The sequence below is a fragment of the Haplochromis burtoni genome, unplaced genomic scaffold, assembly GCF_018398535.1.
Source record: "Haplochromis burtoni strain Fernald_Lab_line unplaced genomic scaffold, NCSU_Asbu1 Contig_65, whole genome shotgun sequence".
Classification (NCBI taxonomy): domain Eukaryota; kingdom Metazoa; phylum Chordata; class Actinopteri; order Cichliformes; family Cichlidae; genus Haplochromis; species Haplochromis burtoni.
In genome coordinates, this window is record NW_024582426.1 from 1,584,031 (window position 1) to 1,608,172 (window position 24,142).

The 24,142-nt window shown below is 41.6% G+C and overlaps 4 protein-coding genes across 6 annotated transcripts in view; 2 read left to right on the forward strand and 2 right to left on the reverse strand.

The window, feature by feature from the left end:
• ppat (phosphoribosyl pyrophosphate amidotransferase) overlaps positions 1–6,576 on the forward strand; it is a 14,623-nt gene extending 8,047 nt beyond the window's left edge. The window contains exons 2-11 of one of the 2 annotated variants that reach the window (XM_005923290.3): positions 129–195; positions 513–719; positions 2,827–2,939; positions 3,044–3,189; positions 3,402–3,477; positions 4,133–4,284; positions 4,368–4,495; positions 4,592–4,813; positions 5,721–5,841; positions 5,924–6,576. In XM_005923290.3, coding sequence (XP_005923352.1) covers positions 129–195; positions 513–719; positions 2,827–2,939; positions 3,044–3,189; positions 3,402–3,477; positions 4,133–4,284; positions 4,368–4,495; positions 4,592–4,813; positions 5,721–5,841; positions 5,924–6,096 — 1,405 coding nt within the window. In that variant the 3' untranslated portion in view covers positions 6,097–6,576. The remainder of the gene's footprint in view (positions 1–128; positions 196–512; positions 720–2,826; positions 2,940–3,043; positions 3,190–3,401; positions 3,478–4,132; positions 4,285–4,367; positions 4,496–4,591; positions 4,814–5,720; positions 5,842–5,923) is intronic. The other variant, XM_005923291.3, reaches the window with a different exon arrangement.
• A 22-nt stretch (positions 6,577–6,598) lies between these two features.
• Positions 6,599–11,940, reverse strand: si:dkeyp-117h8.4 (uncharacterized protein LOC572032 homolog). The gene is made up of 9 exons (XM_005923289.2): positions 11,759–11,940; positions 11,594–11,657; positions 10,083–10,138; positions 9,953–9,986; positions 9,829–9,854; positions 9,704–9,752; positions 7,604–9,130; positions 6,910–6,952; positions 6,599–6,824 (listed from the first exon to the last, which is right to left on the reverse strand). Exons 1-9 carry the CDS (start codon positions 11,834–11,836, stop codon positions 6,812–6,814), a joined length of 1,890 nt encoding a protein of 629 aa, XP_005923351.1. The 5' UTR covers positions 11,837–11,940; the 3' UTR covers positions 6,599–6,811.
• A 273-nt stretch (positions 11,941–12,213) lies between these two features.
• Positions 12,214–20,944, forward strand: aasdh (aminoadipate-semialdehyde dehydrogenase). Of its 2 annotated transcripts, none has more exons than XR_006054467.1 (14): positions 12,214–12,606; positions 13,491–13,611; positions 14,399–14,682; positions 14,765–14,957; positions 15,034–15,275; positions 15,366–15,472; positions 15,558–15,730; positions 16,505–16,841; positions 16,939–17,051; positions 17,145–17,844; positions 17,936–18,099; positions 18,220–18,345; positions 20,138–20,264; positions 20,518–20,653. XR_006054467.1 is itself a non-coding variant. In XM_005923294.3 (14 exons), exons 1-14 carry the CDS (start codon positions 12,296–12,298, stop codon positions 20,911–20,913), a joined length of 3,399 nt encoding a protein of 1,132 aa, XP_005923356.1. In that variant the 5' UTR covers positions 12,214–12,295; the 3' UTR covers positions 20,914–20,944. The 2 variants fall into 2 exon arrangements, 1 of the variants encoding a protein (XP_005923356.1); XM_005923294.3 differs by having other exon boundaries at positions 20,133–20,264; positions 20,518–20,944.
• A 50-nt stretch (positions 20,945–20,994) lies between these two features.
• cracd (capping protein inhibiting regulator of actin dynamics) overlaps positions 20,995–24,142 on the reverse strand; it is a 35,129-nt gene continuing 31,981 nt past the window's right edge. The window contains 3 exon segments of the mRNA XM_042221389.1: positions 20,995–23,336; positions 23,583–23,745; positions 23,837–24,027. Of these exon segments, the coding sequence (XP_042077323.1) occupies positions 23,176–23,336; positions 23,583–23,745; positions 23,837–24,027 (515 nt within the window). The 3' untranslated portion in view covers positions 20,995–23,175.

Genomic DNA, 24,142 nt, shown 5'->3' on the forward strand with positions numbered 1-24,142 from the left:
ATTCATGCAAAAAAACACACTTCCCACTAATACATGAAAATTTACAGTGTGTGTGTGTGTGTGTGTGTGTGTGTGACTGTGTGTGTGTGTGTGTGTGTGTGTGTGTGTGTGTGTGTGTGTCTACTCAGGGGACAGGAAAGTGCTGGGATTGTCACAAGTAATGGAGCCAGTCCACCCACGTACACAGCACACAAGGTAACACTGAATCATGATCAGAACCTTCTTATATGATAAAACAGAAGCACAGTTTAACCCAGCATCTCAAAAACAGACCCAGGACGTATTTGGGTTGCGTCCTGAATATATTTCCATTTGGCACAGTTGCATCAAAACAACCCAGCTGGTCAGAATCACACTGAGCACTTTAATGTTTGGCCTTTACAGACATGTTTTAAAGCCTTCAGACATCCTCATTGTTTGCTGATTTTCTGCTTTTTAACATCACTTTTATTTATTTTAAAATATTTTTGTGCAAGTTAAAACCTTCACAGAGCAATGTTGTCATTTTATAGGGAATGGGATTAGTGAGCACCGCTTTTTCACCAGAGGCTCTCACTAAACTGCGCTATGGTAACCTCGGCATTTGCCACACACGCTATTCAACCACTGGGATCTCAGAGCTGCAGAACTGCCAGCCCTTTGTGGTGGATACACTGCATGGCAAGATTGCTGTAGCACACAATGGAGAGCTGGTTAATGCCCATGCCCTGCGGAAAAAGGTGAGGAGGGGGCTCTGCTTGTCCACACTGAATGTTGCGCATATCAATGTGACATAAAAATAATGAACTGAACACACACAGACACAGTTTTTCTTTCTGCTGAAATATTTATTTGCTATATCCAATCTTAACGAAGGTTATGGGCTGGATGTCAACACTTTCACATACCAGAGCTGCATCCATCATCCAGTCAAAGGATTTGTTTGACTATTAAGTGTTTTGCGCTCTCAAAAGAATTTGTATCTGCAGTTAATGCTCGCATTAATGAGATACAAAATGAATAGCTTTTTAAAATGTATATCTCTTAAGAACATTTCAGGCTGAAAATCTAAAAAAAAAACCCCAAAAAACCCCCAATCTATAAAATGTAAGCTACATTAAACTGATTTTGCCCCAGGGTGGCTGTGGCTACAACGTAGCTTGCCATCACCAGTGTGTGAATGTGTGTGTGAATGGGTGGATGACTGGTTGTGTAAAGCGCTTTTGGGTCCTTAGGGACTAGTAAAGCGCTATACAAATACAGGCCATTTACCATAATTTAACAAATGTGTTCCCATCCTGTCTTTTTCTCACCTTTCTCAGCAACCTCTCTTCCAATCTGAGGCTAAAATACACAGGAAGTTTTGATTATATTTATGAGACTGTGCACTGAGTGAGAATTCCACACATGATTTGCCATGAAAAATCAGTACCAAATCATTAACTGCTCTCTTAAACTTCACTCCAAATTTCAAAAGTCTGAACGCTCAAACAGGCTTTTTGAAGTTCTGCCATCACTCTGATGGTTCAGTAAATCGATTACATTTACCTTGTCAAAGGTGATTTGAGACACTTACTCATGCTGGTTGTATAAGTGGATCTTGAGAAAGCTGTATTACCATAATCTGCTCGTTCGACACTGCTATTTCTATGATTATGCTTTCATCCAACCTGCACATTCACTGAGTGCATATTTATAACTGTCCTCTTTTTTTTCTTTTCTTTAAAGGAATCTTATGACAATCCATGCACTTTATATTATATATCTAGTCGACCAATTACGATGAATTAATAAGATTTTTTTTTAAACGCAGACCTTGTCAGCTGGATTTGGTTTTTAACCAATTATACATAACTTAACCTTTCAGAAGGAAATTTAAAGCTTTACATCAAATAAGTCCTCTTCTTTAGGTAAATTTAGACTGCCTCCCCTTTTTCCTAACAAGAAGTCAGTATCTCTATTCATAAGTGGCACTGAAACATGCTCAGTCCAGCTGGATCACATCAACGTCCCTTCTCGAGTGCACTTTGTGATCACTAACAAAAATCTGTGTGTCATGTATATGTGTTGTTTTTTTTTTTTGTTGTTTTTTTTTTTAAGACAAGCCAGACCTTTATATGGAATATACAGTACGTACTACCTATTGAACTGGACGGTGAAATAGATCATCAATAGACCAATGGATTAACTTCATACTCTTAGTTGTCCTTTATGCTCAGCAGCCATCTTGGAAACTGCTTCAGGTGATTATGTGGACAATTATTTTAAAGTGATTTAGTTGATAACATTCAGTTGGCAAGTAAAGGTCACTGTTTCATTTCCAGCCAGAGACACAAATCCTCTTTGTGCATCAAGAAAGTCAGCCGGTATAAATCTCTGCCAACTTAAACATGTGGCCAACCTCTTGTGACAAGCCAGAATCTTAAAGTAGCTTTGTCTGATCTGAAAAACCCATAAATTTCATTTTGATGGCCACTGAGACGTAAAAGCAGGACTGATTTAGAAATAAAATGTAAAAAACACAAAACACTTTTCTCCAGAGTCCTGACTCACATTATAGATGCAATAATTGAAGGAAAAACAATAAGTAGACTTATGTATATCTTTGTGTCATTATATAGCAGCTGTGCCTAAGCGCAGTTAAAACTATCATGAACATCAGGCGAGCCTAGACGTCAGTGCAACAACATGATTGGCCTGTGTCTCTTTCCCAGCGTGGCTGTTGAGTGGCTCTTTGAGGGCAGGGGTGTGACAACCATTTCCATTATAAAATTTTCCAAAGACTGCTATTCCACAGAAAATAACATTATTCCATAATTAATCAGTCACTATAAATGTGCCTTGTAGGTGATGCGCCATGGTGTCGGCCTCTCCACCAGCTCAGACAGTGAGCTCATCACCCAGCTGCTGGCACTGACTCCACCTATGGAGGAGCTAGACTCACCTGACTGGGTTGCCAGGTGACTGTTGTGACCTAATGATACATAAGCATATAAGCATAAATATTTTTGCTTTACATTACTTTAATGCTGTTTTTATTTGTTTATTTTTGTTGTTGTTGTAGAATTAAAAACCTCATGACTGAAACGCCAACATCATACTCACTGCTGGTCATGTTCAAAGATGTAATCTACGCAGTGCGTGACCCTTATGGAAATAGGCCACTGTGCATTGGGCAGCTCGTTCCCATCTCTAAACTGCACAATCCAGGTATCTACACAGTTGTTGCATGTGACCGTCGCATCAGAATTAGTGCAACTGCAGAACACAGGCATGTTTGCTCTCAAAAGACTAGCTTTACTGATAAAAAGGACGCCTCACGAGAGGTCAATGGTTGCAGCAGAGCTTTTGGCCCTTTTGAGTTTGTCAGAGGTCAGATGTGTAAGCTGGTGAATGATTAAGTGATTCTTGTTTTTTTTAAGCAGGCGCTCAAGAGGAAGACACTGAGGGGTGGGTTGTGTCATCAGAGTCGTGCAGCTTCCAGTCGATTGGTGCCAAGTAAGCATTTGTTACCTTTGCAAAAGTATTCTTTAGTATAAAAGGAACCGTAATGCCAGGTGTAAATCATTTTTATAACCTTATTTTTTATTGTTCTTTCTTTCCCAAAGGTTTCATATCATTTGCCTTAGGCCACGAGTACTTTTTTTTTTTTCTATTTTGGCGCTTTACTCTTTCCCCCCCCCCCCCTTAAAGATGGCTTTCGATAACAATCCTGTAACCTAAATGACAAGTTTTGACTAAGGCTGTCAGTGTTAATCGCGTTAAAATGACGTTGACGCGTTAACGCAGCATATCTCCGTTAACGACCGACATGATTAATGCCGACAGCCCTAGTTTTGACACCTTAGTATATTCTAGTAAAGACGTGATTCAATGACCATCGTAATAGTTCTGGTGTTTCCCAGCGGTAACGACATAGCTTTTGATGCACGCCCATTGCTGTTCGGTTCCGGGTCGCTGCTCGTGCGGCCAGCTACCTAGCCTGACTTGTCTCCCCAATGTGATGTTTGTGTATTTTATATACGGTCGGCAAGGTCAGTCTCTTAATTGCCCCTTGGGGATAAATTCTTCTGAATCTGAATGCATGAACAGTGAAATGGTGTTCCTTGAGTCCATCCGCTCATTGTACTTTTTTGTCGTTATTGATTAACAGGTACTACAGAGAGGTCTTGCCAGGAGAGATAGTCCAGATATCCAGACATGGTGTCAAATCTCTGAGTGTTGTGCCCCGACCTGAGGGAGACCTCCCAGCCTTCTGCATTTTTGAATATGTTTATTTTGCCAGACCAGACTCTATTTTCGAAGGTATGCATATTTATTATGGGTAACACACTTACTGATTACTCATTTCTTAAATGTATTAATGCTGAAATATCAATGTACTACAGGGCAGATGGTCTATACTGCCAGACAGCGATGTGGGCGGCAGTTGGCCATCGAGTCTCCGACTGATGCAGACGTTGTCAGCACTGTGCCAGAGTCTGCAACCCCTGCTGCTCTGGGCTACGCTGAGCAGGTCTGTCTACAGTGTGTCTGCTCCACCTCAGTAATCTTATAATATACCGGGTGGACTTACAGTCTCACTAGTTTTTCTTCTGTCTTCTTCTCACAGTCTGGTCTTCCATACATTGAGGTTCTGTGTAAAAACCGCTATGTTGGAAGAACTTTTATCCAGCCAAACACCCGCTTGAGGCAGCTAGGAGTGGCCAAGAAGTTTGGAGCACTGACGGACAACTTTGCTGGGAAACGAGTGGTGCTCATTGACGACTCCATCGTCAGAGGCAACACAATTTCCCCTATTATTAAGCTGCTGAAGGAAGCGGGTGCCAAAGAGGTTCGTTTAATAGTGTTTGGCAATAGTTGTTGATATAGCACACACAACATTTTGGCAGAGTGGCTCAGAAACTGGTTGGTTTGGATTGTCTGATAATTCAGACTGTAAGTAGCCTAGAAGCACAGGAAAGTAACATAAAACTGGAGTTTTTTTTTTTCTTTTAATGGCAGTAAGTGGAATAAGTGAGAAAAGCCCATGTGTTTGTCACATTGCGTACTATACTTACATCAGGGGTTCATAGAAAATATTAGGCTCATTAACTGTCAACTCAAAAAGTGGGCGTACCACAAGAGCAGTCTGAGACTGTATTTCCAATAAGACAGAAAATTCCCTCCGCACTATGCATGAATTAAAACCCCAAATCCAGGATATCTGGATCCAAATTTTGGGGGTATTTTCTTGAACATCCCAGTTATTATTTCATTGATACGTGTTTATTTTGGAATATCTAATCTTGTAATACTAAAGATAGGAAGTGATTAACTTTTGGATTTTTTTAAAAGTTGGGCCAAGCCCCACGTCTGGTAAACCATTTTTATGAAAATCGGTCACTAATCAGATTTATGGCATGAGTAACATACTCTCATTCATCATTTTTGGGCCTACTAGTCAATCTGATCTGAACCGTAAATCACATTTTAACCAAACATTCATACAGCACTTTATTGTCTCTTCTTCTATACACATCAAGCACTTGATGTGTATAGAAGAATAGATAAATGCTACATTTTTGCCACACTTAATAATCATTGTTACATGAATTAACGGAAGATACGTTTTGTTTTGTTATTTCTGACCATTTGAAGAACAAATATTGGTCCTGAAAAGGGCACCTAACTGTGTGTGACCAGAATATAGTCACACACTAACTTTGTGTTTATAGTAACCTAATTATTCTTCTGGACAGGTCCACATCAGAGTGGCTTCTCCACCAATCAGGTTCCCTTGCTACATGGGCATCAACATCCCAACCAAGGAGGAGCTCATTGCCAACAAGCCGGAGTTTCAGGACATTGCTGGTTATATTGGTATTTAAAAATGCACATCTACCATTCATTTCTTTGCCTGGTCAGAACAAAAGCTTGTGTTTAATGCTAACGCTGTTTACAGGTGCTGACAGTGTTAAATATCTGACTGTGGAGGGCCTCGTATCTGCTGTCCAGGAGGGTATTGCTTTCCATATTGAAAAGGACAAAATTAATTCCAATAACAAGTCCAACAGGAAAGCGGGCCACTGCACTGCCTGTCTGACTGGGAAATATCCAGTGGAGCTGGAGTGGTAACTGCTGCACCAACAGTAGCACTGTGGATGGTGCTGCAAACTTGAAATAAAAAAAAACAACCCTGTTCTACATATGATTTATCTCAACATTGCCAGCCGGAACACTAAGATGTTGCACAACTACAGAAGGTTACTTTATTCAGAACCTCAGGAAGCTAAAAGTGATGCTTTTTCTCACCTGTGGTGGCTAAGCTTTTTTCTTTTCCTGTTCCTGGATGTGACTAATTCCAGGTGTGTATTTCTTACCACACAAGTATGTTTTTGTTTTGCAGCTGCATTTATTTGAAAAGTAGATTTCCACATGTATTCAAAGCATTTACAATGCCAGACAAAGCGCACACGATAAATGACCAAAACATTAAATCATCTTTATTTCTGTTATTTACTTAAGACTGTTTTGTTTGGGTTTTGGGCTGTTTGCTCAAATTTGAACAATACAGGAATATGATGTATGAATAATAAACAATAACTACAATGACAAGTACTTTTTTTTTTTAAAATAACTACATTCTCCCATTGACAATTTTATTTCAAAAATGAATAGACAGAAAAAATGGACATCAAACATATATTCAAGAAATGATAGAACATATAAGAACAATTATAATCAATTAAAAATAGTTCAGAGAGATTAATTATCAGCAGGTTTCCATCGCAGAACTAGATGGTCATACATTTCATTAAATTTCATCGGCCCATCTCCTTGATGATCCCCTTCATCGCCATTTTCTGTATGTGATGGGAAAAGGTGAGTAAGAACACATCAACCCCCAGAGGCCAAAAATATCTTGTACATGGGAATTATTTTAGTCACCTGGGAGAGTAGCCACAGGTCATTTTGCTCTCTAGTGAACTTCCTGTTGAATAAAGCACAATGATTAGGTAATCAGAAACAAGTCAAGAAAACTATGAAGATCAGATGTGAAGGGACAGACAAACTTCACAGGTGCATTGTTGGTCATTTAGTAGCTGTCATTTTTGTGTGAGTTGTATGCTACAGTGACCTCTGTCTGCTCCACTCAGTATGTGAATGAATTCTGGCTTGTACGGCCCCTCATACAAACACACAGGCGTGCTCTCTCCCTCTCTCCCCAAGTGGAAATTCACTCAGACAAAATACACATCGATGGACTCTTTACATAGTTGTGATGATTAAACTTGCATAAAATAAGTCTGACTTGTAATTTCAAAACCCAAACTTTAAAGAAATATTGGGGGTTCTTACAAAGTAAGCTGACAATCAGTTTATATTTGTATCTTCTTTAGTTTGCTTGTGTTGTCTGGGTGAGTAGTTCCTTAGAAAGCTGCACCCTAGAAAAAACATGCACAATCATGCATGCATGCATCCAAATTCAGTGGGTGTGTCCTCATCAAAGTCCTCTTCCCAAAATACCTGCCTGCACCTGATATGTTTAGGAGGCATCTTAACTGCACTTTTGTAGCTATGCAAAAATACATAATTTGAGCACTATCACTTGACTTAAAAAAAAAAAAAGGATGAGGCTTACCCATGCCAGAAAAATCCGCTGCAGATTCAGCCTCCACATATTCCTCATGTGCTGGATACTGCTGGTTGCTGAACCTTTGAAACATGTTGTGCTTACTGGAGCTACAACCACGAGGCAGCTCCAGTTCAGACAAAGGGAGACCTTGCCTTAGCATCGCTCTGCTGTGGCGTTTGGACCCTGGGGAGTATGTGCAATACACTTCCCTGAAGCGTTTGGACTGTGGATGGCTGCTCCAGTCTAGGTCCCTGTGGCGTTTCCTCAGGACAGACCGGTGTGGTGACAGTGCAAGAGCAGCCAGAGCTGATGAAGAGTGACCTCTGCTGGCCTCAGAGCTTCTAGCACAGAGACGGCATGGAGGGCCATTGAAGAAAGTTGACTTGTTCTGACACACAAACTTGTGGTAAAGTTTCATGAAATCCTCATCAACTTGTTTTGGTGAGCACGAGCCAGGGGATGAAGGCAGGACGGAATCAATGGAGAGGTGTCGTACGAGCCTGCGATGACCCCCTGCTGCTGAGGCTGACTGCGGTGAGTGTGGCAGGAAGGACTGCTGGGAGTTTTGAGAGTAAAGCATCTTCAGTGGCAAAACAGGCCTTTTTGTCGGGGAAAACAGAGAGGCCGTGAGTGATCTGGGCCTCATAGGCTCTCTGGAAGTCACAGAATATTCACTGGGGCTTCTGGAAAACAAATGAGGTGATCTTCCCAGGCTGGTCACCACTCTTGCTTTTAGGGGACTCCTGTCCCTAAAGCTCGGCGCCTCCTGCCTAACTGGGGAGCCATAGATATCAGGTCTCTGTATTGCAGCAGTGAATTCTGGTGCAAGGATGGAGCTCCCAGCTGTCTCTAATAGAGAAAGACTTGATCTTTCCTCAGAGGCTTTAGCACAAGGTCGTGAAGGACTGACGCTATAGGCAGAGGCCTGGTCTTCCAGCTGGGTTTGTTTACGAGGGGACAGCTGAGACACAGTGAAAGTCTTGTTTAATGGTATCTCTTTTGGTTTAAAGGACACAGAGGAAGCAGAGAAGTCCATTACAAGGACAGGCTTATGCTGGTGCCTGCTCATAAGGTTTTCCTCCCTATCAGGAGATTGGTGCATTTCGTGCCAGTCTCTAGGACAGGTCACAGTCTGCATAGGCGTTGTTTTGGTCCTCGTGAATTGCTCTTTCATAGGCCTGCTGGAGCTTTTCTCTGGAAATGCTTTTGTGGTCATCTTTGGTTTGCTGTTTGTGTGTCTAAGTGGGACGACAAAGGTGTTGTTGAGGTTACTTCTGTTTGATTGCTGACGCCATCTGCGGTACCTCCTCAGCACAGAATCAGCGGCTGTAGAGACATGCTGCCGATCCCAGGCCCTCTTTATCCGACTAATCATACTTGGATAGAGCTCCACCCAGGAACTGCCATGACTTCTAAGAGACATTTCCAGCTCCTCATCTTGGTCTTCAGGTTGAAGGTCCACATTGGAAAAGTTTCTCTGACTCTCATCCAGTGAGCTCACAGTCAGCTGAGTCACATCACTTCTAGTCATCCCTGTGTGATGCACAAGGGGAAACAAAATTGGGAATTAGACAAATAATATACTCAGTGCTTCTCTTGGATGAACAATCTTTATATATACACTAGTGGACAACCCTCTGTTTTATTTGGAAAGTTCACACACTACCAGCTTCCAGCTGCCTCACGGGCCAGGTTACCTAACTGGGGTAACCGGATGTACTCCAAATCTTCTATCTTGGACTGCAGTTGGCGATAGTGGTGTTTCTTTTGCTCCGAGGGTTCACTGTGAGCTGGAGACCCACTCTAATTAACCCTCGCCAAAGCTAAGAGCAGAACAAGGATTACCTTTGCCAGCTGCTGTTCAAGGTGTTGGAGTCTAACACTTAAAACTACCACAATGGTCAACTATTCATTTATCACAAAGTACAGGGAAATCAAAATGTTTGTGGAGGCAAAACTTATTAAATATATTATTTAATAATTAAAGAGAGCATGTATGTGTAATTTAAGAAAGCAATCACGCATTTCTGTTGTGCATTTCTTTGTTGTCACAAATTTAATCCAAGACTGGAAAACACTGAAACAAAAGGATTTCCTTTTTCTTACCACCATCTTCCATAGACAGCTGGATGCTGGTATCAGATGACAAGTCCAGCTGTCAAAAATAAACCGTCATTAACTCAAGTTATGCCAGATATTTTGATACAGAAGGTAATTACAGGTATATTTACCTGAGAGCCTCCTGTGGGGTCCTGTGCTGTGTAAGAAATGTTCAAGTTGTATTAGATGAACTACACAGTGAAGCAAAGAAAAAGATGCATGTTGTCATTTAAACTCTTAATTCTGAGAAATTACCTCTTAGTGACTCCTCTCTGACATCTGTCGAGCTCTGAGGAGAAAATGTGGGTGATTAAATAGTAGTAAACGCAGCTTATGGTATTTTGTGTCGTGCATGGCTGCAAAGGTCGTTGTTAGTAACCCAAACCTTCAGTTGCAGTGAGATCACCTTCTTTTTAGATAACGTCATGTAGCTGTCAAGCTCTTGAGGACAGAAAATATACACAATGTGGTCAGACAACAAAAAAAAGTGAACATTACAGATCGTCAAATATTAAGCAGTGTTTCAGGTATCAGGCCTTCACCCATTGGACACACAAATACCTATAATTGAAATCTGGTGAAGAAGATAACAGCTGGAGGACGTAACATTTTCTTCCATTAAATACAATCAAAATCACAAATCATGCAAATTGCATCAACCACTAATATTCTAATTGGAGCTGACAGAAACAGTAAAATGTATCATGTGACATGGCCTTAATGTCTGAATGACATTAAAGGAAAGCTCTGCAGTTTTGCTTCTTTCAAATTATATCCAAACCTTTAATCCAAAATTAAAACAACACTCAAAATTAGATCTGGGAAAACAAATCATCCAGGTTTATGTTTTTTCTGGGATAGACCACCTCAAATCTCTTACTGCTGGTAAAAATCTCACCTTCAACTCATTAAAAATGCAGCAGCAAGACTTAGCACATAGCATTGCATTACCCCCGTTCCTGGCTCCTCTCTACTGGTTCCCAGTACATTTGATTTTAAGGTTTTACTGATCACTTTTAAGATATGTTTTGATCTCGTCTCCAAGATACTTTGCAGAAATATTATCTTGTTTGTTCTTCTTTTTTCAGCTGCTCTCTTTAGGGATTATCTTTAGCAGATTATCTACCTTCATCTCAGCCAATCTTTCTGCTCTATCACATCAACCCTCTGCATGTCCTCCTTCAACACATCCTCTGTCCAGTATATCCACTATACTTCCTCTGCTCAAACCATCTCAGCCTTGCCTCTTTAGATAATGTCCAAACCACTAAACCAGAGCTGTCCCTCTGATGTTCTCATTTCAAATCATGTTCATCCAGGTGACTCCCAATGACAATCTTAACATCTTCAAATCGGCCACCTCCAGCTGTGCTTCCCGTCTTTTTGTCAGTGTCACCACCTCTAAAGTACACATTGCAAAACTCACGCACCCCAAGATATTTAAACTCATCTACCTTCCTTAACTCTACTCGTTGCATCTTCATCCACACACATTTTATCTTGCTTCTGACTTTTAATCCTGTCCTCTCCAGAGCATACCTCCACATTTCCAAGCTACTATTATCTCACTTTATTGTCCTCTCATCTCAATGTTTGTTTTCCGTTTTTCACTGTTTCTGAATTTAGCATTTTGCTTTTGCTTGTCTGTCAAACTGCTTTGCAAACTCAAAACACTTTTCAAAGATTTATAATTAAAGTCTATTGTTTTTATTGTAATAAAAGGCCCTTCAGGCGACTATTGCTGTGAATTAATATATAAATAATACTGAACTTCATTATTCCAGAAAGAAAACAAGTCCTGTGATTGATCTAGCTTACAAACGCATCTAATTAGTTAGTTTTCGGTTACCTTTACTAACACAGACGATGTTATTAAAACCTTTCCGGCTCACTTACTTGTGGGGCTTATATCGTCGAGATCAACCTCTGTCCCCGCGTCCTGGTACTGAAGTTTTGAATACTATCAGAAGGAAACACAGGTTGGTTAATTCTGTTGCTTTCATTTGCAAAACTCGCTGATAGTTACGTTCATGCTAACCGTCCATAGCCTTATTCACACACCTTGTCTATGATTCGATCCAGGGAAAGTTTGAACTTTGAATTGTTATTTTGCAATTGTGTCTTTACAAGCTCATCCATGTTTGCATATAAAATTATTTTTTATCAAAAAGACGACAAAGAAAGAGAACAGCTAAACGAAGAAGAAAAATGGCGCTTTCGATTTTAAAGATTCTACGTCACAAAATAGTGGAATGTGATTGGACAGTGGACATATGGTGCCTTCCTTGATACTAGGAAATTGCGGTTGTATCTTTATTGCGTTTAATTTGAAAGACAAAATTAAAATAGAAAACTCCGGGATGTTAGCAGTGATAACACGTAGCGGTTATTGTTCATATGAAAATGACTGCAAGTATTAATAATATTTTGTAAGCAAAATTTTAAAACGACATTTAAGGACAAATTGTTGTTATGGCCGAGCTTTGGGACGAGCATTTGAAATAACCGTTCATTGCTTAGTGTAAAATCCGCGTCATCAACCCTCGACAAATGTGCTTGTAAACAAATCCAGCTTCTTCTGAAATTAGCAACACTTGAATGTTTAAAAATTTTCGGGTTTTGCCAGAATGTACACCGACAGAAGATGAGCATTTGGTCACTAAAGGGCTTCTCAACATGTCTGCTCGGACGCTGCAGGAGCTGGTCGCCGCCGCTGCCTCCCTGCACGCCGACAGGCTGGCTGTGACACACTCGGTGTCCGGAAAACCATCGGCGTCCCTCACCTACAGAGACCTGGTTCAACTCGCCGATGAATTCTCTCGTGCTTTGCAAAATAACTGTTCTCCTAGGAGCAGGGTGATCGGGCTTTACTGCAGAGATGATTTGTTTGTACCTGTCTGGATTTTGGGGTGAGTGCAAACATTAGAGATCGACCTCTGTAATTTATTTATGGGCGATATTAGTTATTAGAATCAAGGAGACGGAAATTGAGGCAAAAAAAAAAAAAAAAAAAAAACACAAAAAGGAAAGTTGTCATTCCAAGCTACGATAATTTATATCAAAATATATACAGTGAATTCTTATTTATGTGACAGGTACAATGCATGTTAATAAAAGAGAGTACACAGAAGATTCAAGGATGTAGTAGAGTAGAATTTGCAGGTGACAAGATAAGATAACCTTTAGTTGTCCCACATGTGGAAAGTTTGTTTTGTTACAGCAGAAAGTGGACAGTGCAAAGTTACATAGCAAAACTTAGAAAACACTGGAATAGAATAAGATAAGATACTGTACACAATAGAATAGAATAAAATTAAAAATAAAGAATAAAATAAAACAAATGCTATATGCAACTGAGTATAATACAACGATGTCAGAAAAGAGTATTGCACTTAGTTTTATTGCTATTGCACATGCGTGTGTTTGGTCAGTTGGAAGTCTTTGTTGTGGTGTCTGACAGCAGTGGGGAGGAAAGACCTGCAAATCTCTCCGTCCCACATCGTGGGTGCCGCATCCTGCCACTGAAGGAGTTGCTCAGTGCTGTCAGAGTCTGCATGGGGTGGGAGATGTTGTCCAGCAGGGATGACAGCTTAGCCACCATTCTCCTATCATTCACCACCTCCACTGGGTCCAGAGGGCATCCTAGAACAGAGCTGAAGAGCTGTCATATTCAGAACTTCTCATTATTTTAATATTTGTCAGTGCCTATGTGCTTCTTGTGTGTTATGGCTGCATGTGCCTCACTGCTCTATAACAAATCATAACTCACAAATGACTCTGCTTTGTTTGTCAGGATCTTGCGATCCTCTGCTGCTTACGTCCCACTGGACCCAGAATCTCCTGGACTCCTCTCTGCCAGAGTCATGAACCAATGTGGCCTCAAGTACTGTGCTGTACAGACCGACCTCTTGCAGGTTGAATTTTGTCATATTTTATCAGCATTAATACAACAGCTGTGAGTAATTTTGCAAATGTAATACTCAGGCCTCACTTAACCCTCTCAGGCAGTGGTACTTCTGAGTAAAAAAAACTCATAAAATATGTATGTGGGATAATCAGGTTGTTAGTTTTTAACTGTTGCAAATCTGCAACGCCTGCCTTGAGAGGGTTAAAAGGTTCAACCATCCAGACGATGAAAACACACGAGAAAGGCCATGGTCTTATTTATTTATTAAGGCCAACCCCCACCTTTGTCTTTCCAGATTTAGTACATAAAAATACACACAGCCATGGAGACATCCTGAGAAAGAACCCCACCCCAAAAGACATGGAAATATAAAATAATGATAAAATTAGATATTCACAAAACTGACACTGACCTATTACAACAAGGGCTCCACAGTGGGACTTTGATTCTGTCTGAATCTGTCCATCTAGTATAACAATCTGTGCAATAGCCAACCCAAGATTCTAATTACCGGTAATTAATCCAGCTATGTAACCTGAGAACCTCTTACTAGCCAGGTGACTGTGGATTTTGGGGTGTTTGGGTTGAATTTTTCTTTACAAAACCCAATTCAAGATCCCCTCCTGTGCAGTAACAAAAAATATTCCAAGTGTATGTTTCCTACAGATGACTCGTCTGTAATATTAAGAGTTGTTTTTTTATTGCAATATCAGAACACCTTTGTAAATTCTTTGTTAATGAATTATGTTTTTTTGTGAATATTTATATTGCTATTGTTTTTTTTCAACTTAAAGCAATTTCAGGCAGCTCTCATCAAACTCGTAACTGTGGAAGTTTGTGTGGAGCTGCTCAAGTTCAAACTGACTCTGATTCACATCGAGCCGCTGCGAGTCGCCCAGCGTGAACGAGGAGCAGGACAAACTTCATCAGTAAATGATCTCAGCGGTTCAGCTGTGGAGCAAGACGACGCTGGGCGCAGGGAGTTGGCGTATGTGCTGCACACATCGGGAACAACAGGCTTTCCAAAGACTGTGAGGGTACCACACAGGTGTATACTTCCCAACATACTGCATCTGAGGTCAGTAAGGAATCATTTATGCCTTTGCCTGTTGTAGAGTGGCATTTTCAGTCCAAGACAAATCCCTTCTCTTTCTGCTCAGATCTTTGTTTCAGATGAGGCCGGATGATGTGGTTTTCCTCGCCTCACCTTTAACCTTTGATCCCTCAGTAGTGGATATTTTTCTCGCCTTATCATCTGGGGCTCAACTCCTCATTGTCCCTAATGTGATTAAGAAAATGCCCAAACGACTAGCTGAACTGTTGTTCAACGATCACAAGACAACTGTCCTCCAGGCAAGTGTAGAGCCAGTTGTGTTTGTGAGGCAGTATTCCTTGTTTGTGCAATGCTTCATTTTCACTGTTGTCACAGGTCACGCCCACTCTGCTGTTGCGCTTCGGCCATCGTATTCTAAAACAGGACGTGCTGTCGTGCGGCTCTTCACTGCGAGTGTTGGCTCTGGGTGGAGAAGCCTGCCCGTCGCCCGCTCTGCTGGAAAGCTGGAGACATGAGGACAATAAAACCAAAATCTACAACATCTACGGGATCACTGAGGTTTCCTGCTGGGCCAGCTGTTACAGAATACCAGAGTCTCTGCTGCGGTCAAGTAACCTGTGAGTGTACCCCCGTTTTAAAATGTTCATGACTTCTACAAGTTTGTCCTACAGATGTAGGAGTTATCTAACATTACAAACATCTCACAGCACGGTGTCTTCTGTGCCTCTCGGGACTCCTCTGATGGGCACAGTGGTGGAAGTCAGAGATGAACATGGCTGTGTTGTTTCAGAGGGTGAAGGACAGATCTTCATAGGTAGGAAAAACACTGTGAGTTCTCTGCAAATTAATCACATTGAGATGAAGAAAAACCTCATGAATTCATATGATCGTTTGTGCAGGTGGAGAGGACCGAGTGTGTCTCTTGGATGATGAAGACACTGTTGTCCCTGGGACGATGAGGGCTACAGGAGACTGGGTGAATGTTAAAGATGGACAGCTGCACTACCTGGGACGGAGAGACCGACTGATCAAACGCAATGGAAAACGAGTGAACTTAGACAGCCTGCAGCAAGTAAGATGTTTTCTGATGTATGTAATTATAAGTCATGTGATTGATTCAAAAAAGAAATAATTCCACTGGCTTAGCCTCATGTTAGACCAAGACTGACACATGAAGGAACACACATCACTCGTGCTTTTAACATCCAACAACTTTTACGTCTTATCCAGGTCACAGTGTCAGCAGAGAAGCCCAGACCTTGGTTTCTGAGGGATGAGCTTGACCACCTCCCCAAAATACCCTCCCCAAGCTCAGTCAGAGTTGTAGCAACGTGTTTCCGAGCTAGCCAAGAAATATAATCTCTCTGCCTGGCCTGGGTCTGCTCCAGGGCCTGTTCCTGTTAGAACATGCCTGGAATACCTCAACTGGGAGGCGCCTTAGTCAGTTTCTCGAGCCACTTCAACTGGATCTTTTTTTTAACATACTGAAGGCAAAGCTGATGTACTGATTGTGGTAAATTAAAGGAAATATTTGAATCCTTAACCCCCACCCTAAAGAAATCTGGTGCCTCTGTTATGAACCAGTTTCCTCACTCAGATTCACGGTTACTAAAAATAATGAAAGACTATTTTTTCAATTTATTGTCACATACACACAGCAATAAGAAAAAAAGAGAAAACAAGAGAAAAGCAGTTTTAGCTGATTAATAATTGCGTTTTTAAACTGGTGGCACCTTTTCTTAATGCTGTACTTTAATGTTGATACTTTTCATTAATTCTTTGTAAACAAAATACCTTTTCAACATCTTTTTGATTTTGATTTTGATTTACATCTCCCCTCCTGCAGGTCTTGCTGAGTCTTCCTCAGGTGGAAGCCTGCGCTGTGGGTCTGCACCAAGGATTTCGACTTCTCGCCTTTGTCGTGGCATCCACATCTGGACACCAGAAGGCAGCTTCCACCTCCGCATCTGTACAGCAACGTGCAGAACAAATTCCCTCTGCTTGTGCTTTTGGTGAGCATGCTGAGAACCTACCCTCTTCTGTCAACCCCCCCCTGGAGGAGTCAGGCGGTGCAGACGGAGATCTGAAGAAGCTCATTCTGAGCCAGTTGTCTCTGCTGCTGCCTGCTCACAGCGTACCTGACACGCTGGTGCTCGTCCCGGCTTTATGCCTGACTGCTCACGGTGAGCTTTAGACACGCTGTCACTGCTGAGGAGAAACAGCAGCTAATTCATTCACCACTTTATCCATTCACCTTTCTAACTGTTGTTTTTTTGATAGGCAAAGTCAACATGGAGGCATTAGTCAGAGTTTATGAAAAACAGAGACAGTGTTTAGAGTCTTCACAGAGAAATCGCAGTGAACTGAGGCAAATTCTTCAGACTCTGTGGCGGGTATTTTCATTTTTGATGACAACATTCATGCTCTAAATTTAAATAAACCGTTGTCTCCTTATGTTCATTCTCTTTTAAACTATCTATCAACAGGATACTTTAAATCTTGCTGTAGATGTTACCGTTGACGAGAAGTCCAAGTTCCTGTTCAGTGGAGGAGATTCTCTGAAGGCTCTGCATCTCTGTGAAGACATCCTCACTGCTGTGGGAGTGACCTCACCAGAGCTCCTGGAGGTTATACTTGATGGGACCTTCTCTGACATCGTGAATCATGTTGCCAGAGCAAGAGGAATCTTGGAGCATGAGAACAGCCAGTCAACGCCGTCTCAGGCCAAGAGACGGCACGTCGAATCCACGTCTCAGGTACTAGAAAAGAGAGCGCGCAAAGACTGGACAGCAGCTGAGAGTCTGCAGGTGGAGAAACAGGCTGTGAAAGTCATAAGAAGAGGGGGCGAGGTGATAGAGATGAACATCAGATATACAGAAGATGATAAAACAGTGCAGAATCAACTTCTTGGAGAAAGGGAGTCTTGTGGAGAAGCTGATTTGGGCCTCAGTCTGAGCTGGTCCTCAGACACAGGCAGATGTGTGGACGCCTCCCCGGTGCTTCTAGTACAAAACAGAGCTGATCACAGGTCAGATTTGTTCAAAGCAACAGTGTTTATCGGCTCACACTCCCACAGGATCCAGGCATTAGACATCGCCACCGGAAACCTAATGTGGGAGCGAGTTCTTGGAGACAGAATCGAGGCCTCTGCTGCCGTGTCTCACTGTGGCGCCCTTGTTGTAATAGGTAAGTGTCAGCTTTGTGAATACCTAATGTTCAGGAGGTTTTATTACTTTATATTTCTATATCTTTTTTTGGGGGGGGGGTTCTTTCTCAGGATGTTATGACGGCTGTGTGTATTTTTTATGCACTGAAACTGGAAAGACACAGTGGGTGTTTGAGACGGGAGATGCTGTGAAGAGCTGTCCTGCTGTGGATCCTCTCACTGGTCTGGTGGTAGTGGGCTCACACGATGGGTACGTTTACGCCCTAAACTCAGAGGTGAGTGCTCGATGCAAAGCGACACAAGGACTCGAATGATTCAGAAAAGTCACAGATTGATGGTTGCACTGGATACCTGTCTCACGTGTTTGAAGCAGACACTCTATTTTCTGTTTTCAGGTTCAGAAGTGTGTTTGGAAGTGTCACTGTGGTGGAGGAGCTGTGTTTTCTTCTCCACGTCTTCACGCGTCACGCCGTCAAGTGTACGCGGCTTCACTGGGAGGACGCCTGCTCTGTCTCAGCATCGTAAGTGAAGGTCGTTTTGCCATTTGGTGCACAAGTGGAAATAAGAAAGGAAGAGGCACGAGTCTGTTTGAATCACAAATTTTTGTAAAAATATTTCTATGATGACTTTGAGGGTGTTAGTTTAACGTTTAAAATGAGAAAGCTCTTCATCTTTCAGCTGTTCCCTTTAGGAGTCGCCACAGCAGATCATCTGTCTCCATCTCACACTATCGCTAGCGTCCTCCTCTGTCACGTCAACCCTCTGCATGTCCATTTTCACTACATTCATGAACTTTCTCTGTAGCCTTCCTCTTTCCCTTATGTGCACATTTGTCTCAAAAGAGAAATTTGCTACTGACTATAAAATAGAAATGGACCGATCCGATATTACGTATCGGTATCGGTCCGATACTGACCTAAATTACTGGATCGGATATCGGAGAAAAATAAAAAATGTAATCCGATCCATTAAATATCACGAAAGCACCTCACAAAACTTGCAACACGCCGTAACTCACCTCAGAACGTTAGCACGTCGGAGCAGTATGCATCACGTGATAGAGCGGCTGTGGCATGCGGGACCTGTCGGTGGTCTGGATAGCATTTGGAGCTTCGCTAGCAACCCGGCATTTCATCTCCGACAAAGTTATCCCCGAGAGAAGTAAAGCAAGTGTGTAAGTCCATCTCTGAATGTTTGTAAAGCATTCCTGCGTTAAGCTTAACAAGCGACTGCCTCTCTGCTGCTACTTCAATCATGAAACTGCTTAACGATCAGCTGATCGGCTTTTCTGTCGCGAGTCCGTGTCTCTAGTTTGCTTTTGGCCCACTTTGCACCAGAAAGAGGAAACCAGCGGCTGAACAACAGCAGCACGTTTAAGCTTGATAAGCTGTTGTTAGAATTTATTTAATATTACTTTCTACATCCAGGATCTTTTTCTACGAGCTGGCTGGTAACTGTGCAGGGGCGGATCTAGCAAAGTTTAGCCAGGGGGGCCGATAGGGCATTGAACAGGGAAAAGGGGGCACAAAGACATACTTTTCTTTCTTATTCTCATTTAAAATGTCTGAGCTTTTAATAAATAATTATCTGACACCCAAAGTTTTAATTTGATGTAAAATGAATAGAAGTCAATTACTGTATATAGTGACTATTAAGTCTAATATATATACCCTAGTAAGCTATAGTACTTTTTCCTTTGGGAAGGTACCATCTGTGCAGTCTGCAATTTTGTTGAAGAAAGATGTTGAATCTATTTAATATTTCTTGAAAAATAATTGATTTCTGTGCATTTTTTTTCACACTGCATCAAATTAAGGTTGATTACGTCGATTAAGCATCATGAGGTGGAGGTGAGGGGTGGTTCCCTATTTTTTATTTATTTATTTTTGTTGTTGCTGGGAGTTGGAACCCTATTAGTTAGGTTGCTTAATATTTAGCTAAGTACTCTTTAAAATACCAGAATAGGGAGGATGGTGTAGGTTTAAGTTTATTAGATTGATCAGTATTGCTGAACTATGAAATATTTTTTTTTGCATACAGGTATAACAGAATAGCTTTAGTGTAGTTGTTGTTTTAAACTTGAGTATGAACTTATACAAAATGCAGCAAGATATTTAAAAAACAGTTTTGTTGATTAAAAAACACTATCGGATTCATATCGGTATCGGCAGATATCCAAATTTATGATATCGGTATCGGTATCGGACATAAAAAAGTGGTATCGTGCCATCTCTACTATAAAACATTAAAAAAGGAGAATAATAAGAGTGATGGCCCTATATATCTCACGTGTGTTTCTCTTTCCCAGGACAGTGGAGATGTCTTGTGGTCTTACTGCAGAGACACTCCTTTCTTCTCCTCACCAAACTGCTTCTCTGAGCACATTGTGATCGGCTCAGTTGATGGACACATCTGCTGCTTCAGCAACACAGGGAAACTTGTAAGGAGCTCACTTTTTGTTATAATATTTTCCAGTTACTATATATATAAAACCTGATTTGCTGAAGATTTGAGTGATTTCGGGGGTTTTGGGGTTTTTTGTTTTTGTTTTTTTGTTTTTACATTAAAGTCACAACCATTCATTACGACAACATTCAAATGTACTCGTATGGTGAAAAGGGGGGAAGGGGCCTGGCTATTTTCTGAATCCTCTGTGTAATTCATAACTGTATGACCCTTGTGTTTATTTGCAGCTGTGGCAGTTTCTAACAAAGGGTCCAGTTTTCTCCTCTCCATGCATCACGTCAGACCAGCAGAGACTTCTGTGTGGATCACATGACTGTTGCCTGTACTGTTTGAATTGTGCAGATGGCTCTTTGGTTTGGACTTTTCAGACGACAGGCAAGGTGTACTCCACCCCATTTGTGTTTGACGGCTCAGCTGTGGGGAGAAGGGGTTCACTGGTGGGCCTGGCCTCCACTGACGGCACAGTCTGGATCCTGGATGGAAAAGACGGACGGATGTTGGCCTCGCATACCTTTCCCGGGGAGCTGTTTTCATCCCCGGTGGTGTGGGAAAGGTCACTCCTAGTCGGATGTCGTAATGACTATGTGTATTGTCTGAGGCTGAGTGTAAAAGAGGAAACGTAGAAGGATATATTTTATTTTTGTACCTTTTTTTTTTTAAAAAAACAATAAACACAACTTGTTTGTCAGTGAAGTGAGGTGTTTTGGGAAATGGGATTTTTAAGTCAATTCTACTTGTTTTCTGAGATCCATATGTCTTGTTACACATTACAAGCTTAGTTGAGGCATTTTTTTAGAACTCATCAATCTTTATAATTTCAAAGGGAGTCCACATCCCTGATGTGACCATCTCAGGCATGCACTCTGCCCCACCCACTTTCCGTTTAAACCAGGGTGGTGTTGGGGCCCGCCAAAACACACAGAGCTGTAAATGGAAACAGCTGTGCTGATTACTGCACGTCGCAGGTCACTGGGTTACACTTACACTGGGACAAATCTAGTGAACATACACTATATTGCCAAAAGTATTTGCTCATCTGCCTTCACATGCATATAAATGTTGGAGGAGAAGCCCTAGCTCACAGTGTCCACTCTGATTCATCCCAAAGATGTTCTGTTGGGTGGAGGTCAGGCCTCTGTGCACCATGCTTTATGCACCTGTAGCCATGGAAGTAATCGAAACACCCGAATTCAGTGGTTTGGATGGGTGATTGAATACTTTTGATGATATAGTTTACCAAAAGTATATCAAAACCATTTTTAGATTATGTCCCAATTAGAATAATGTAAAACAGAGAAGGAAGCGAGCTAAAACAGCTTGTTTCATTCAAATATGAACTCAAGGGCTGCACCGAGACTTAGCAGTAAGGTAAACGGATTAATTTGAATTGTGAATTATGTAAAGCCACTTCAAGAATAGAAATATGGAGTTTGTAATGAGCATAGTACTTTCCCCTTCGTGATTTTGAACAGTATGAGACGGCAGTTCTGTGGTTCAGACATCAGTATTTAATTTACATTATTCATAACATTTTGTATCTTTTTTTTCATATCGGTAAGTGGGACAAAAAAGTGCAAATAATACCAAACATTTTTTGTTACATACAACACTGCGTACACTACACTATTGTGCACGTCCAAAGTTAGAAACAAAATGACTGTGAGTCCACCTCTTTTAGGGCCCTCTTTTTGACCGAACCTCTGGCAATGCCTTTCACTTACATACAGTACATACTTACATGGATACAGATCATTAAGTGAGTGGCAGGAAATAAGAATCAAGTTTTTTTTTTCTTCATAGAGGAAATGTTTACATTATGTAGGATCATATCACATTTAAGAGAAAGTGATGGCGCAAGCCTACTAAGACGAGCGTGTTACAGGAGGACAGCTATAAGAGTCGTAGGTCTACAGCTAGGAGGTGTCACATCTGTCTCCAATAAGCAAAGCCTAAAAATAAAAAATCCAAATTACATCGTCACACAGCTGTGAGGATGAGGTGCAGGTTCACCATAAATGCCCAGTAACACTTGTGGTCTTCAGTGCTGTGTTTAGGTGCACCCACCATGTTTCTTTTCTTTCTTTTTTTTTTAAATCATGGCAAAATTGTACAATAGCTCCTTGGACAGCTATCACAGTCGTCACGGGCACAGTGAGAATTGTTAAGCTAAGATTTTCCAGTATGTGTTGATAAAAAAAAGGCATCTCTTGTAGATGAAAAACAAGGCTCAGAGAAAAGACACAGGAGAGGGAGAGCTGCTGCTTTACATAAATAACGCCAAGAAGGACAGAGGGGATGCCTGTAACACTTCCAGAAGCAGGTTCGTGCTGAGTTTAAACTGGTAGCCCTTAAAACATGATTCAGACAGTTACCCTCTGTTGATTAAACACTGTCATAGATCAGAGCTTCACCTCTATAATAAAGAAGTGTTATATTGTGTTGAGCAAATGATTTATTTACAACCATGGTGACACAGTTGGCTACACAATTAAAAAAAAAAAGAAGAAAAAGGTTGGCTATTGCAGTGGCCAACCATGGTTGCGATTGGCTGCAGGAGTTTAAGAGACATATAATTTATGTTTTTATACAGTATGTGCATGCTCGCATCAATTGTTTATATCTGTGCGGCTGTATCGGATTAAGTGAATGTGAAGCGCACTTTAACATGATAATAGTACCAGCCAGTGTATGTGGGGGGGTTAGGAGGAGATGGAGAGCTTTACTGGTTTCACAGTCGGGAAGAGTTTTCATTGTGAGAAGTGAGAGGTGGAGTTCTCAGAGGGGGGGGACAGTTAATGGTGACACTCCAAGTGTTTCAGAGTCTGTGGGCAGTGTACACTCTTGATGCAGGCCGGAGTGTCGTGTGTAGCTGGTGGTTTGAGGTGTTATTTGATGATCTGAGGACAGTCGCTCCAGGCTTTGGCCTTTCGTTTGGCCAGAGCAAGCCAGGCCGGCTCTGTGGAAACCTGCGGAGAGTCACTGGAGGGGAAGCGCTTTGACACCTCTTTGACAGCAGGTGGCGACGGTGTAGAGTCTGCAATCTCAACTGCAACAACAAACATGTAAAAATGTGTTACTAATCTGTTTGCTTTCTATATCCCATTATTAAACTCATTTTAAAAAACAGATTAATTTTGAAGAAGAGCTTCTGGAAATAAAGAAATTTGCCTGACTAATAACAGCAACTGTAATCAGAATAACCAGAAATTGTAGAAAAAGAGCTCATCCTGTTGTTTGTGACGCTAATAGCTACTTAGTATATTCACTTTAGTACGATATATGACAATTTTACCAGTGACAGAGCTCGGTAGAGTGTTGGCCTTCTTTAGGTGCTCCCGGCGTTCAAATTTTCCCAGGAGGCTCTCTGGTCTCTTGGGCTCCTCTGGCGTCTGAGGTTTAGAAGAAGGACTGGTGCTTCCACTTCCTTTGCTGTCTGTGGGGCTCACCAGTGTAACCTGCAAAAGAGATTTGGGATCCATTCAGAAGATGGACAGTATGTTACGGAGATCACGAGAAAGTGTGTAAACGTTTATCTGTGGGGCATACACTGTCTCGCTCTTTAGCTTGTTTTTCTGCCAGCTTGGCCTCTCTTTGGCTACGACGCTCCTCCCGGTTCTGCTGCTGCTCCCTGAAGCCTTTCTGCTTCTGAAGAGCCAGTGTGATCCACAAAGGTCCAGCCTCCTTCTCCTGGACCCTCGCACTGTCCAGTGAGTGCCTGCTCTGTAGGGATGGTTTTTCTGCAGATGAACACACGATAGATGTTGTTGGAAACCTTTGATACTACAAAACACTATTTTTAATTTAACAAAACATTCATCTCAAAATCATATTCCAAATTTTTCCACAGGACCT